The 14,331-nt window shown below is 37.3% G+C and overlaps 1 protein-coding gene across 2 annotated transcripts; it reads right to left on the bottom strand.

The window, feature by feature from the left end:
• Positions 1-2,630: 2,630 nt before the first annotated feature.
• LOC142553797 (uncharacterized) lies at positions 2,631-7,333 on the bottom strand. Of its 2 annotated transcripts, XR_012822004.1 has the most exons (7): positions 7,132-7,333; positions 5,361-6,573; positions 5,054-5,133; positions 4,823-4,860; positions 4,249-4,360; positions 3,107-3,159; positions 2,631-2,989 (listed from the first exon to the last, which is right to left on the bottom strand). XR_012822004.1 is itself a non-coding variant. In XM_075664303.1 (6 exons), the coding sequence occupies exons 2-6, from the start codon at positions 6,325-6,327 to the stop codon at positions 2,846-2,848; spliced, it is 1,356 nt and encodes a 451-aa protein (XP_075520418.1). In that variant the 5' UTR covers positions 6,328-6,573; positions 7,132-7,333; the 3' UTR covers positions 2,633-2,845. The 2 variants fall into 2 exon arrangements, 1 of the variants encoding a protein (XP_075520418.1); XM_075664303.1 differs by lacking the exon at positions 4,823-4,860 and having other exon boundaries at positions 2,633-2,989.
• Between the last annotated feature and the right edge of the window lie 6,998 nt (positions 7,334-14,331).

Below are 14,331 nucleotides of genomic sequence, written 5' to 3'. Positions count from 1 at the left end.
TGCAATGCTAGCATATAGAGTCACAATGTTGTCCCGAGTCATAAGGGTTAATAGTGTACAACCACAAACTAGGACGTTTTCACTCGATGTGTGAGAACCATTTGGAAAGTCTTTTATGGAGGGTCGTTCAGTACACTCTACAAGGAGCACCTATCTGCATGCTCGGACATCACAATGTCCCCTACCAATGAAACATGATACTCACATCGCAGATACTAGTCTCAAACTCGAGCGGCCTTTATCCTTCTTAACGGTGGCTAAATCGACTAGGAACTGTTTAGAATATACAGTATTCTAAATATGAATTTCATGATACTCATCATATGAGCATCTCATTTTATTTCTACTATTTGTATATTCAAGGACTTTATAACAAGCACGTGTATACAGATAAAGATGTGTCAAAACAATAATTTCAAATATTATTAGAATAAAGATTTTTTATACATAAAGTTTCAATATGAACTCTTGGCCAACACTTGGCTCGACGGACACCTACTCTAACAGAACTGAAATCATTTAGACTTATTTATTCAGTTTAGAAGCGTATCAGTTTTGTTTAGCTGTACCAGTTTCTCTTAAATCAGTTTTGCCTTGATTTATTTATTAACCACAAAAATATAGCAAATTCTTAATCCAACAATGTGTGATAATGGTGAGTGAGAGTTTTAAAATATTTTGAACTAGAATATCTCAACTATCTCAATCTCAAAAGTTTTAAATTGAGCCTTTAAATGAGATTTAAAAAAAAAACTATATAATTAAGATTCTCGTGATTGAATGAACGCTGTCATATTGTTTCATTAAACCTCTAACCCCAACAGAAATATTTATCTTAATGAAACCACATGAGAAACTATTAAATATCTCCCACTTTTCATAAAGATCATCGCATTAATGATTGATTTTATTAATGACAGGTGGTTCACATTCTCTAATAGTATAATCAGTGTACATTAAACTGAGTTGAAGTTTCATCTTGGCTTTCACACCTTATAGCTATAACCTTGAATATCGAAAATTACAAAATTAATATCAAAGTAATTAACATGACTAAATGCTGCAAATAAATAAAAAAAAAATGTCGCCAAATGAAGCAGTAAATCATATATCATATTTACCCATGATAAATATGAATGACTGACATAAAAATACTTGTGGGCTAAATTTTTAATTCAATTAGATTCATACAAATTAATAATATAACTATTAAATTATACTCTATTTTAATCTCTGTGGACATTTAAAAATATAGAATCTTTGTGAGTAGTGGAATATTATAAAATTATATGTATTCTAAAAATATAAATTATATATATGTTTTTTGGATTGAGAGAAAAAACTATTTAAAAAAATATTAATTTAGTACCAAAACTTGAAAATAGTATATAATGCATCTTTAGAGCCTTGGATGAGAGATTAAACATAAGATGAAATACTCAATTTTCATTAATGAAACTTTTAGCTATTTCTGGAAATAAAACTAAGCACAACAAATATTTAATGGGACGACTTTTAAATAGAAGTTGGGTATGAAAATATAATTAGATCTTGTTTTCAAGTTTTCAAAATTTTAATTTTGTACAAGTATTTTCATAAATAAAAATTGGAATGCCTTTTGGGATTTTGCATTAAATCACGTATTTTATGGGAAAAGTTAATGAATTAAATTAGAATCATGTTGAAATAGGAAGAGCCAAATTAATTAAGCCAAGGTGACCTGTTCGTAAACCTGGTGCCACAATAAGATTTTGTCCCCCACACCCAACAAATACGACGAGTCTTGAAAATATAATAGCCAAGAATCTACTTTCGACCAAAAAATAAAATAAAATGAATGGTATAAAAACAAACTAAAAGCTTTTGTGGGCAGCACAATACATTTTTTAAATCTATTTTCTTATTCATTTTTCAAATATAAATTACTGAAAATTTAGGGAATTGACAGTATTTTCACTAGATTTTTGCATGCACTGTCAAACTGTATTGACATCACGGGATCGATCTTGACGTGATGTTAGATGTGAATAACTTTAGAAAATAGATTATTGTATTAAGATACTTGAGGTGATTTACCAAAACAGAATTTGATTATCTGTAATTAAAACAGTGTAAATTCAAAATTACGACTTGTTAACCACGGCTATGATTTGGATTCTTAAGAGTAAGTATAATTAACTGAATCTGGTTTTACAGGTTAGTAAATCAAGATTAAGACTCAAGTTCAACGGTTTCATGGACATTTTGATATGAATTATAATATTGTTGACGTAAAATGTGATATTTTTCACTCATGTCATCGTAGTTACACAATATACTTTTGACATAAAAAATCAATATGTCACTCAAATCAGTGTATATATTAAACAATATTTTTTAACGACATAACTAACAAAAAAAATGATACTTTTGTAGCTAAAAATAATATTTTAAACATAAAAAATAATAGTATCCATGGATCAAATCAAATATTCAACTCACAAAATTGATCTGAGAGACAATTTCACGACATTTTTGTGAATCAAAAGATTGGATTTAACATTGTGGAATTCAACTTGATTAAGTGTCGTGCCCAAACTCAAGTTTCCACATTTGTGAAGTGTCGTGATCCAAAGTACGAGCGGCCTAAATTATTGAGTCAAACATTTATCAAGCGAGTTACATAGCACTACACACCTGAATTTAAAAAATTAAATTATTGGATATCAAAAAATAAAGGCTTTAGCCACAAATGGAATCACAAAGAAAAAGTATCACTGTGATTTCCCTAAATGAAGAAAAGACGGTCCTGGAAACAATTTATAGCCAGACACGAAGAGAATTAATTTTTCATTTCGATGAAAATTTAAGCCTTTAAATCTGGATTGTCGCGGAGGCCAAGCTTAGAGATAACAAGAGTGTAAGAATCCCAGTCGGTTCTTCGGAGATACCTCAATAACTTTTTCCTCCTCTGAACCATTTCTTGAAGTCCCTTTCGGGAATGCTTATCCTACAACATTAGGGTGGTACAACGCAGGTTAATTAACGTGACCATATGACCACTACGTAACTTTAAAATAGGATCTTCGGTACAAAAGAAAAGATAAGCTTTGTCCAAGAAACTAACCTTCTTGTGCAAAAGGGTTGACAGATGCTTGATCTTCGTGGTGAGCTGAGCAACTATTCCAAAAAAATCATAGTATCAGAAGTGTTTTTGCCCAAAAATAACATGCGTGAACGCAACCATTAACACAGATAAACACATGCTAATTAGAGTGGAAAAAATTGCTTTTGGGTTGGTGGCTACGTGTGGTTCATCAATTTCATTGAAAAAAAGTTATGCCACAAGTTTCTACTTCCATGGGAAACAAACGGAATTCCTAGCTAATTCTAGGATCGAAGCTTCTTTTAAACATCATTTCCTATTCCTGTAGCACGCTTTAGGCATTTGCTGCCATAGATGCAGGAAACACCTTTCTTCTACAAGACCACCTCAATACCACCTAAGTCTGATCCTTACATTGCATATGTGTCGTTTTCCAGCGACTATAAGAAAATAAAGCCGGAATTTCTCAAATTACATTAATGAGAAAGACAAAGCTACGACTGCCTAGCCAGAAGTGGCTCTCAAAAGTCGCAAGCAGACTTTAATTTGTTATCACTTGAGTCCCCCACAATATCTCGAGAAAAATCGTTGTCTCAAACATCGCATCCAACACATTTCGTTATTTAAATTCAAGTCCAAATGTCTGAAAAGTACAGAGAAATTTTATCAAGGAGCATAATAATCAAACAATTATGGAGCCTTTTTATACAGAACTTTGAATGTCCAACAACACCCGAAACCACAAACCTCCCTACCAGTCCAGAAAAATTTTCTTTCTTTACTTTCTTTTGCCAGAAAAAAAACATATTTAGGAAAAGAAAAGGAGTAATAGTGATACCAAGTGAAAATTAACTAAAATGCCCACAGAGAATTTTCATGAACAAAAGAAGAAAAAAAGGAGAGGAACGGTTAATATTATGCTACAGCGCACAACAGGAGAAAGGAAACCGGTGTGACCAACGTACATTATATGTGAGTGACCATCATTTGGAAATGATTTGTGACTTATGTCTAGCTTGTTCTGATTCCATAACGAAGAGAAATTTTCAAAAAATTTAAGACTTTAATCCATATTAGAAATTGTCACGTACTAAAAGCAACTATAATTTTTGGCATTATCATCTCATCTCAAATTTAAAAAGAGTGAGTATAAAAGAGTTTACCTTGAACACGAGCAGATCCACAATCTGATTCCGACATTTTATATTCATCTCTTACCTTTTGAAGCTCCAACTTCAATTTGTCAGCAGATGACATATGGTCAGGATGAAAATACTGTATAGCGCAAGAAGAATATGATTACAAAATTTGTCCTGTTACGACATTAACAGACAGAAAAGGTAATCATACCCTAAATTATTTTGTTTAACAGAGTCAAATATTTGTGTTCTACTGTTGCACAAAATTATTCTTAAATATATAACACGTCACCAAATACTCGGTACAACCAATGAACTAGAAACTAAATTTGTTTTCAAAAAATGGGACAAGAACCATTCGCAGTACAGCCAATGCACATAACAAAAAATTCATTCTTGAACCCAATGAATGGATAATATCGAACATAATCCAAGTCACAATTCATAGTCCTTCAGCATATGTTTTAACGTATCAACAACATGCAAAGAATACGATGATAACTTGTATGCAAGATAAAATTGGCTTCACAGATAATTCAGTCAGCAGATGGTTTGAGGAGGCACAGATAGAAATTCTTAAGATTTGATTTCAAATTACCAAGATAAATATTTCAGCTTCCAAGAACCAATCCTGATCTGATGAGCACGACATGGTTCCAGTTCACACCAGAATACATGCAAATAGTTTAACCAGACTAAACTTATATATGTAAGCACAACGTGTACAGAAAATATGTTAATATGATCAAGTGCATTGACGGTTCTAACAATGCCAAAAGAAAAGTTTAAACTGAAAAAGAAAGACGTAACCAAGAAATAAAGCACTCGCCTTTTCCACTAGATGATCCTTTGGAGGTTCCAACATAAAGCTTGGGGTTCCACCAAGGCTAAAAACGTATTGTTTATGCACTGTAGGAGTTAATCAGCAAACATCAGATTTCAAACAGATACATTCGCAGAGTAAATTTGGCCGCTGCTAACAAGTTCAGGGAGAGTTAACTTATTTCCTTTTAGGAAACATGAATTTTTGAAAAAATGAGTAGTATTTTGAAATTTACTCCCTTGAGAACCGCTATTAGAACAACTTCAACTCCTCGCAAGAAATCCCGGAAAGAAAAACGATAAAAAAAACTTACTATCTCTCTTGGCCTGCACCTCGGACTTCGAATTAATAGTCACAAGGCTTTCCCTCAATTCTCTGTAAAGGAATGACGAACCCCTTGCTTCGATCTCCTTTTCCTCGAGCACCCTCATTCTATCAAGCCTATCATTTAACTCCTGCAAAGAAAACCACTTCCCCTTCTTTTCCGGCCTCAAACTTACAAGTTTCTTACCCATCTCCTCAAAACTGTATGGCCTGAAAAATTTCAATCTCCCTGCACTAGAAGCCTCATTATCTTTACCACCAACGTCCTTTTTATCCTTCCCAATTAATGATGCAGGTAACCTATCACTGCCTCCAATGATCAATTGAGGCACATTCATTTCCCCAGGTTTCAACTTCAAGCTTTCTTTGAACCTTGCAAGTGACATTGGATCCATGGGCTTCCCAGTAGAATCATTTTGATGTCTCTGAGACATGTTCGTGGCCCGCAACTGACGCAAGCTGTCGCGAATAGTGTCAAACGAGACCTTGCCACCTGCGGCGGTGGACAGGTATTTAGATGCAGTGGTTGAATTAGAACCGTCAGTTTGTGAATTTATGTTTTTTATGTAGAGCTCTTGGAGTGAGGGAGGTTGATCAGAGGAAGATGGAGGTGGGACAGCAGAACGGCGGCGGAACTCGGAGAGATTTTTATTAATTTCTTGTAAGGAAGTGATTTTAGAAGGGGGAGACTGCAGGGGTGTAGAATTTGAAAAGGAAAAGGGTTTACGTTGCATTTGAGGTCGCATATATGGTGGGGATTCTCTTCGAAGACTGGCTTTTACGTCGTTGAAGTACGAGGATGATGTGGATTGACGTTCGGGGTCGGTTTCTGGTCCCGGAGAAATGGGAGAAGGGTCAGAGAATGTGGAGAAGTGGTGGTGGATGGGGTAAAGGTAGTAGCTGCGTGGACCGGCATCACGGTGAAGCCATATGAAGCGTCTGGTTATCGCAGCCATGGACCGTGGCAGAGCCTGCTCAAGGTTTAAGGAAACACAACACTATTTTCGTGGTTAAGGTTTTGGATTCCCGAATCATGTATACATGACACCACAGGGAGAAAGCATGGATACCAAATGCACCTCCAGTAGCACTATCTCTATTTCAATACAACTGAAGCTCAATAGCAAAGAGTTGCAACTCGGAAGGAAACTTTTAAACCCACATTTATCTTCTCTTTAAGTTGAGCAAAGCATCAGCAACGCCTAAAATGATAAAAATAAATTTGATCTAATTTTTTTTAAAAATGAGAGAAAACCTATTTCGCATTCAAATCCGTTCATAAAAAGAAACAGTATAATCACGAAAAAATAATTGTTTTTAAAAATCCCAAGGACAAAATGTTGTACTAGACAAAAGCATTCTGATTAAAAACAAAAACAAAAAAAAAACAAAAAACCTACGAACCCTGTAACTCCAACAAGGTTTAATAGGTCACCGTACACACATACAACAGCATTCACTGATTAATAAAACGAAATTCATTGCAGTAGATTGAATCCATATTTGATGACATGAAATTGAAAATGGATTTTTAATGCTACAACCTAAACTCATTAATCGATTACAATGAACCCAGCTATAAAACTTATTTACTTGCAAGATTCATACAAAACAAAGAAACCATAACCTTATAACATGGGCAGTGTGAATAGCAAACCACCAAATTAAAATGATTTTCGAACATAGCATTGGAATACCAGCTATAAAACTTGATTAACACTGATCTAATACCCACAACAAAATTTAGGCTTAAACCGTACCTTAAGCTACGCATGAAATCTGAAAGGCTTGATTTCTCCAAGGAAATCTACATTCGCCGATCTTAATTTTTACGTTCGTGTTACAACACAATCGCATATAAGATCTTGAAGAGCAACAGAGATTGGAGCTTTTGAGTAGCAAGGTTTCCTTCTCTGTTCAACGGCGCTCAAGGGTCGAAGGGTTTTATTCATCTGAGATTTGGGCAACAAACCCAGGCCCAGGCCCAGGCCCAGGCCCAGGCCCAAGCCCAGGCCCAGGTCCAGGCCCAGGCCCAGGCCCACAAAAACAAATAATAATAATAATAATGTCATTAAGTCAAATGCTAATGATACTTTATCAAAAGGACCTCATTGTTGATTATGTATGTGCCAAAATGTATTAAGAACTATATTTTGGGACATTTTTAGCGTATAAAATGGTTTAATCAACCATGGCTTCGAAAATTATTTGGTTGCTTGGAAAAACTTATCACTGTGGTGGTAATTACGGATGTAAATAAATTGAATCGAATCGAATCGAATATGAAAAATTTCAAAGTTTGGATGCAGCTCGGAAATCCGGCTTGAATTAGAGTTTGACTTCATCTTGAAATCTCTAGAAATTTTTGCAAGCTTGGTCGAGCAAAACTTGCACTGTGAAATCCTTGATAAAAATATGGTTTTTTATGCTCAAAATTAATCGCAAGTGCACGATGTCAAGTTATAGTATAATGTACGTGAGTAAGCCACTGAAAACTGTATTTAACAATTAGTATTTTCAATTATTGAAACTTTAGCAACGAAAATTGGTTTGATTGTTTAGTACTACTATGCTTGAATAAACATGCAAATAAAAAGATTCAATAATTAAATAATGAAATCCAATATCTAAAATGATTGATTAAAATTAAATGAGAAATGGATTTGTTGGAAATATCGGTTCACCTACCCCTCGTTAATTTATTAATTCGTTCGATAATGTTTGTATGCTTCCGACAGGATTTCCTATTCAATTGAACACACTCTCTCGAGCTATGCCAAACTAATTCTACTCAATGAAGTAATTAAATGTCTTTAATTATTTATCAAGAGTGAATCGCACGTCGATTCATGAAATCCCCTAGTTTTCGACCCTTAGGACTATGACTATCGGCGCGTATCCAATTTCATATGTCTATGTAAATCGTAGATCCACAGATTATACTACTCGTTCCTATCACAAGTTATTCTCTCGAACTCACTCGCAATATAAAATTGTTATTAAAGTTAGCTACGCTTTAACAACACGATAAAACAATAGTATAATCAAGAATACATCAGAAATCGATATGTGAATTAATTTAAATCAAAGTTTGGGATAGGATCCCCTTAAATCCCAAAAAATATTAAAGTTTAGCTACTCAAATTTATATTAGAAATATACAAAACTAAGTTTAAATGATAAAAACTAGATTAGAAATACTATAATTGACGGAAATTGCGAAGAACGACGACCGGAAAGCTTCGAATCTTCAATCCAAGCGCAAAAAACCTCTCCAAAGCTTCTAGGCGGCTGCTCAATGAAGTCTGAATCTCTAAAATCGTGCCTCCAACCCCTTCCATATCCTCCCCATTCAGAATTAAGGGAAGAAATCGTCCAAAAATCTTTTCAAAAATAACGAGCGCGCCCGGGCGGACATAAGTTTCCGCCCGGGCGGATGACTTTCGCAAAAAAGATTTTTTCCCAGCTCTCAAGCGCCCGGGCGGACGTCCTTCGCAAAAATTCTCTTTTTCTTGAGTTTTGTACGAATCTCCTGCATTTTCACCAACGAGATACATGAGTAACAATAAAACATAATTTATTCTAAAATATGACAAAATGCATGCAATCTAAACGATAAATGCAACACAATGCGACAAAACATGACATGAAAAACAAGTAAAATCCACCTATATCAACCCCCCAATACTAACATTTTGCTCGCCCTCGAGCAAAACAGGTGACAAGATAAAATGGAACGAGACACAAAATAGCTCGACAGTGAATTCCTAGTCATCAATTAGCCTCAGCGAAATTCAACATATTCCCTTGTCGATCAATGTAAAAACATAATTCTTCGCACTTCCCTTGGTCTAGACATCGTTTCAAATAAAGCCTGAACGTGTGTGTGTGTGTGTGTGTGTGTGTTGTTAGTCCTAGCATCACAAATGATAGAGAGATCCATTCTCAACCATTGTCAGAGATTTAAATCAGTCTGTTAGTGTACACTCTCCTTTATTCCTCTGCACTCAGTATCCATCAGCAACTATTTTTTTCTCTCCTTTTTTTTCTGAATAAGAATACAGTAATGAAAGGACTATATTAGAACTTTTCATTTCAGATTCAAATCCATGTGTTTTGCATTTTTAGACAGGAATAGGATTTCATTCCTTTATTCGGCTCCTCAACACCTTACATCTCCAACTTTAGCCAGGAATAGGATTTCATTCCTTTATTCGGCTCCCCCACACCTTAGCTGATAGATACCTCGATTCAAGAGAATAAAGTCAAGCTCAATTCACACCTCCAAACATCATTGTTCCCCACTTTAGTTTTAAATTTTCACCATCTTATCATGCATGCTTCTAGTTCTAACATTTGTGCAAAGAAAATTCAATACCCGAAATAAAACTTCATGTCTCTACCACAGTAAGTGCTAAAGAAGTGCAAGTACACTACAGACAGGGCATGTCTCATCACTTCCTAATCATCCTTGACTAACAAGTCTACTTCAAACACTATCGGCTGACACACCAATGCAAAAATGACGAACACTAAATGCCAACAAATAAAACTAACAAAGAAAAAGAATGGCACATAACACAACACCCATTCATCCCCCAATACTAAAGTCGAGCAGTGTCTCCAATGCAACAGACGATAGAAAAGAGACAGATAGTGCATAAGAAAGCATATGCAATATGACCTAAACATGCAACAGAAATAGAAATAAACAAAAAAAAAAGATCTAAACGAAATGCAAGAAATAAAAAGAAGGGACAAAAGTGACTCCCTTCTCAAATGCGCTTGTCAGGTGCTAGCTTTGTACGCTCTAAGTACACATACTTCAGGTGTGGAGGCCGTGGTTTTAGCTCACGTGTTGGCGGTTCCTCAATGCTTGACTTTTGAGTGGTCAAATATCTTTGATCTCCCATGTCCTCCAATTTCATCCTTTCTAGCTTCTTCCATTGATGGTTGGCGTTACAGTACGCCACTCTTGCAGATTTTTCTTCATCAAGTCCATCCTTCTTCAATTCAGTGGTGAGCGTGGCTTCCAATGGGTCCTTCATAGCATCCTGCACAAATTGACACACAAGTGAATCCGATGAATCAACTATAAAACAATCATTAGTGTGCAGTGTGTGCTTAAGAGCGTTAAAAACATTAAAAGTGATTTCTTCCTTCCCCACTCTCAATCTCAACTTCCCTTCTTGCACTTCAATCATGGCCTTGCCAGTTGCAAGGAATGGTCTCCCTAAAATCAAAGGCATCTCCCTATCCTCTTCCATGTCAAGCACCACAAAATTTGTAGGAAATGTAAACTTTCCCACTTTCACCAACACATCTTCTTTGACTCCTCGTGGATGTTTGACGGATCCGTTAGCCAGTTGCAAGGACATCTGTGTTGATTTAGGCTCGCCCAATCAAAGTTTCCTGAATACAGATAAAGGCATAAGATTAATGCTCGCACCAAGATAACATAAAGCTTTAGGAAAAACAACATCACCAATCATGCAAGGGATAGAAAAACTCCTTGGATCTTTTAGCTTTGGTGGGATCTGGTTTTGTACCAATGCATAGCAATTCTCAGTCAATTTTACCGTCATGTGATCCTCCAACTTCCACTTGTTAGTTAAAATGTCTTTCAGAAATTTAGCATAGCTCGGCATTTGCATCAAGGCATCAACAAAAGGAATATTGATGTGCAATTTTTTAAATACCTCAAGAAACTTACCGAATTGGGCATCAAGTTTTGCTTTTTTCAATGCTGCAGGAAAAGGAGGAGGTATAACAATTTTGGATTGTGTAGTGGGTGCTGGTGTAGAGTTAGAAAACTTACCTGTGAGCGTACCAACCGCTTCTTTTCCTTGATCCTCTTTTTCTTTTTCCTCTGGTTCAAGCACTTTTCCATTCCTCAATGCTATGGCTTTCACTTACTCTTTCGGGTTAGTCTCAGTGTTGCTTGGCAAGGCAAGGTGCCTGACTCTCTACTTGCTATCATCTTCGCTAACTGCCCAATCGGATTCTCTAGCCCCTTTATCGATGCATCCTGATTCTGTAGTCTGGTCTCGGTGGCTGAGATGAACTTGGACATCATCTGCTCTAAATTGGACTTCTCTTCCCTAGGAGGATCAGATCTGTACATCGGTTGTTTCCCATATGGTTGTCCTCCTTGTGGTCGATTTTGACTGCTTTGACCACCCCATGAGAAGTTGGGATGTTGCCTCCATCCAGGATTATATGTGTTTGAGTATGGATCATTCCTTGGACGGTTTTGGACTCCCACTTGATTCACAGGTGCCCCTTCTGGCACATAAAAAGGACCACTGTCTTGACAGTCCTTAACATAGTGTTCTCCTCCGTATTTTTCACAAAATATCTCTTGCAGGCGCATCGTTGTTCCGTTTACGTTCTTACTGTCTATTTTCCTGTTAAGTGCTTCTAGTTGTGCAGTTACAGCTGAAAAATCAGTTACCTGGTGTACTCCTGCATTCCTTCGCTGAGTGTTCCTCTCAGATTGAGGGTGATAGCTTCTAGCAGCCATCTCCTCTAGTAACTCATACCCCTCTTCGGCCGTTTTCCTCAACAGATTTCCGCAGGCCGCAACATCTATCATGGTTCGGTTAGATGAAATTAAACCATAGTAAAAAGTTTGGACAACTAACCCAAGAGGCAACTCATGATGTGGGCATCTTTGCAATAAGTCTTTGTAGCGCTCCCAAGCCTCGTAGAGTGACTCTTGCTCAAATTGAAATAAGGTGGTTATGTCCGCTCGCAGCTTCATGGTTTTCGATGGAGGAAAGTATTTCAAGAGGAATGCCTTAGCCATGTCTTCCCAAGTTGTGATTGACCCTACAGGCAAACAATTCAACCAAGATTTAGCTTTATCACGCAAAGAGAACGGAAATAAACGTAGTCCTAACAGCATCATCTGAAACTCCATTAAATTTACAAGTATCGCAAATTTCTAAGAAGTCGGCGATGTGAGTGTTCGGATCATCTAGCGCATTTCCCCCGAATTGGACAGTGTTTTGTATCATTTGAATTATGGCTGGCTTGATCTCAAACTGGTTTGCCCTGACAGTTGGTCGCACTATGCTTGGACGTGCTCCATCAAGTGACGGTTGCGCATACTCAAGCATGGGTATACGCCTTGGCTCTCCGACCCTTGGATCTTCGTGATGCTCCTCCTCACGTTCGTTCCTGTTCATTATGTCTCTAAGCCTTTGCTGTTGTCGTCTCCTGCGTAAGGTTCTTTCAATCTCGGGATCGAATATCTTTAGTTCAGACTCTAGAGACCTGGCATGCACAAGAGAAATACCTGCGAAGAAATCGAAAGTAACAAAAAAAATAAAACAGATAATGCTAAAGTAAATAAGTGAAAATAAAATTGTAGATTAACAGTCCCCGGCAGCAGCGCCAAAAACAGTCCCCGGCAGCAGCGCCAAAAACTTCTCCTCAATGAAGTAATTAAATGTCTTTAATTATTTATCAAGAGTGAATCGCATGTCGATTCACGAAATCCCCTAGTTTTCGACCCTTAGGACTATGACTATCGGCGCGTATCCAATTTCATATGTCTATGTAAATCGTAGATCCACAGATTATACTACTCGTTCCTATCACAAGTTATTCTCTCGAACTCACTCGCAATATAAAATTGTTATTAAAGTTAGCTACGCTTTAACAACACGATAAAACAATAGTATAATCAAGAATACATAAGAAATCGATATGTGAATTAATTTAAATCAAAGTTTGGGATAGGATCCCCTTAAATCCCAACAAATATTAAAGTTTAGCTACTCAAATTTATATTAGAAATATACAAAACTAAGTTTAAATGATAAAAACTAGATTAGAAATACTATAATTGACGGAAATTGCGAAGAACGACGACCGGAAAGCTTCGAATCTTCAATCCAAGCGCAAAAAACCTCTCCAAAGCTTCTGGCGGCTGCTCAATGAAGTCTGAATCTCTAAAATCGTGCCTCCAACCCCTTCCATATCCTCCCCATTCAGAATTAAGGGAAGAAATCGTCCAAAAATATTTCCAAAAATAACGAGCGCGCCCGGGCGGACATAAGTTTCCGCCCGGGCGGATGACTTTCGCAGATCTTGTATTTCTATTTTTCTTTAACGCGCCCGGGCGAATGAATTTCGCAAAAAAGGATTTTTTTTCCCAGCTCTCAAGCGCCCGGGCGGACGTCCTTCGCAAAATTCATTAGGCTTGAAATTTAGATTTTCGATAATTTCCTCAATTTATTTTTAAACTTAGACGTACATCCCGGTTTTTATCCAAATGGACTCGAAACTTAACCAAACTTGAACATAACTTAAAAACACCTAATCATACCCTAGGCAATACAAATCATGCCCTTCAGAACCCTTAAAGATGCCTAGACAGCTGCTGCACTTCCCTTGCCCTAGGTTCGAAACCCTAACTTGACCCAAACATTAATCCCTTCGTTCCTAGCCTTTGTCCAGCCCAACCAGCCCATATGCCACCTTCCTAAGACCATGACCGAGCCCCTTAGACCTGCCTAGACCAGCCCTAGTGAGCCATCCACGTGCATTGATGTCCCTAAAACCTGCGACCACGGCTAGGTTGTGTCCTAGCTGTGCGCCTTCTACTCCTAGCCCCTCCAGCCTTGCGTGGACCACCATGGCTCGATGCTAGGACCCTCATGAGCCCTGCCCCTCGACTGGAAAGTACCCCGCGCAGCCCCTTCCCTTTTTTCCCAACAAAACGTAAGCCCTAGCCCTATGAGCCTCCAAATCGAGCAGCCCTCCTTTCTGTACCATATCAAGCCTACTTCCTCTCACCTAGGGCCACAAGACCACCCTCTTAGGTCTCCTGGACGTGCCCCAACAACAGCTGGTGGCCGCGCCCTCCTAGGAAGCTAAACCCAAACCCTAGTACTCTAGAATCACAAATTTTCGTTCATCCTCTTGTCCTCTCCTTTACAGCCTTTAAACAT

Source organism: Primulina tabacum, chromosome 8, assembly GCF_025594145.1.
Source record: "Primulina tabacum isolate GXHZ01 chromosome 8, ASM2559414v2, whole genome shotgun sequence".
In the NCBI taxonomy this organism is placed as follows: domain Eukaryota; kingdom Viridiplantae; phylum Streptophyta; class Magnoliopsida; order Lamiales; family Gesneriaceae; genus Primulina; species Primulina tabacum.
Note: the sequence above shows the minus strand (reverse complement) of the source record. Positions and strands in the feature narration are given on the sequence as shown.

Coding starts and splice junctions, on each gene's coding strand:
- LOC142553797 (XM_075664303.1), bottom strand. CDS start 6,327: ATGGCTGCGATAACCAGACGCTTCATATGGCTTCACCGTGATGCCGGT. Junction 4,361..5,053: donor AGGATCATCTAGTGGAAAAG/GCGAGTGCTTTA, acceptor TGCGCTATACAG/TATTTTCATCCTGACCATAT. Junction 3,160..4,248: donor TGGATCTGCTCGTGTTCAAG/GTAAACTCTTTT, acceptor TTTTTGGAATAG/TTGCTCAGCTCACCACGAAG.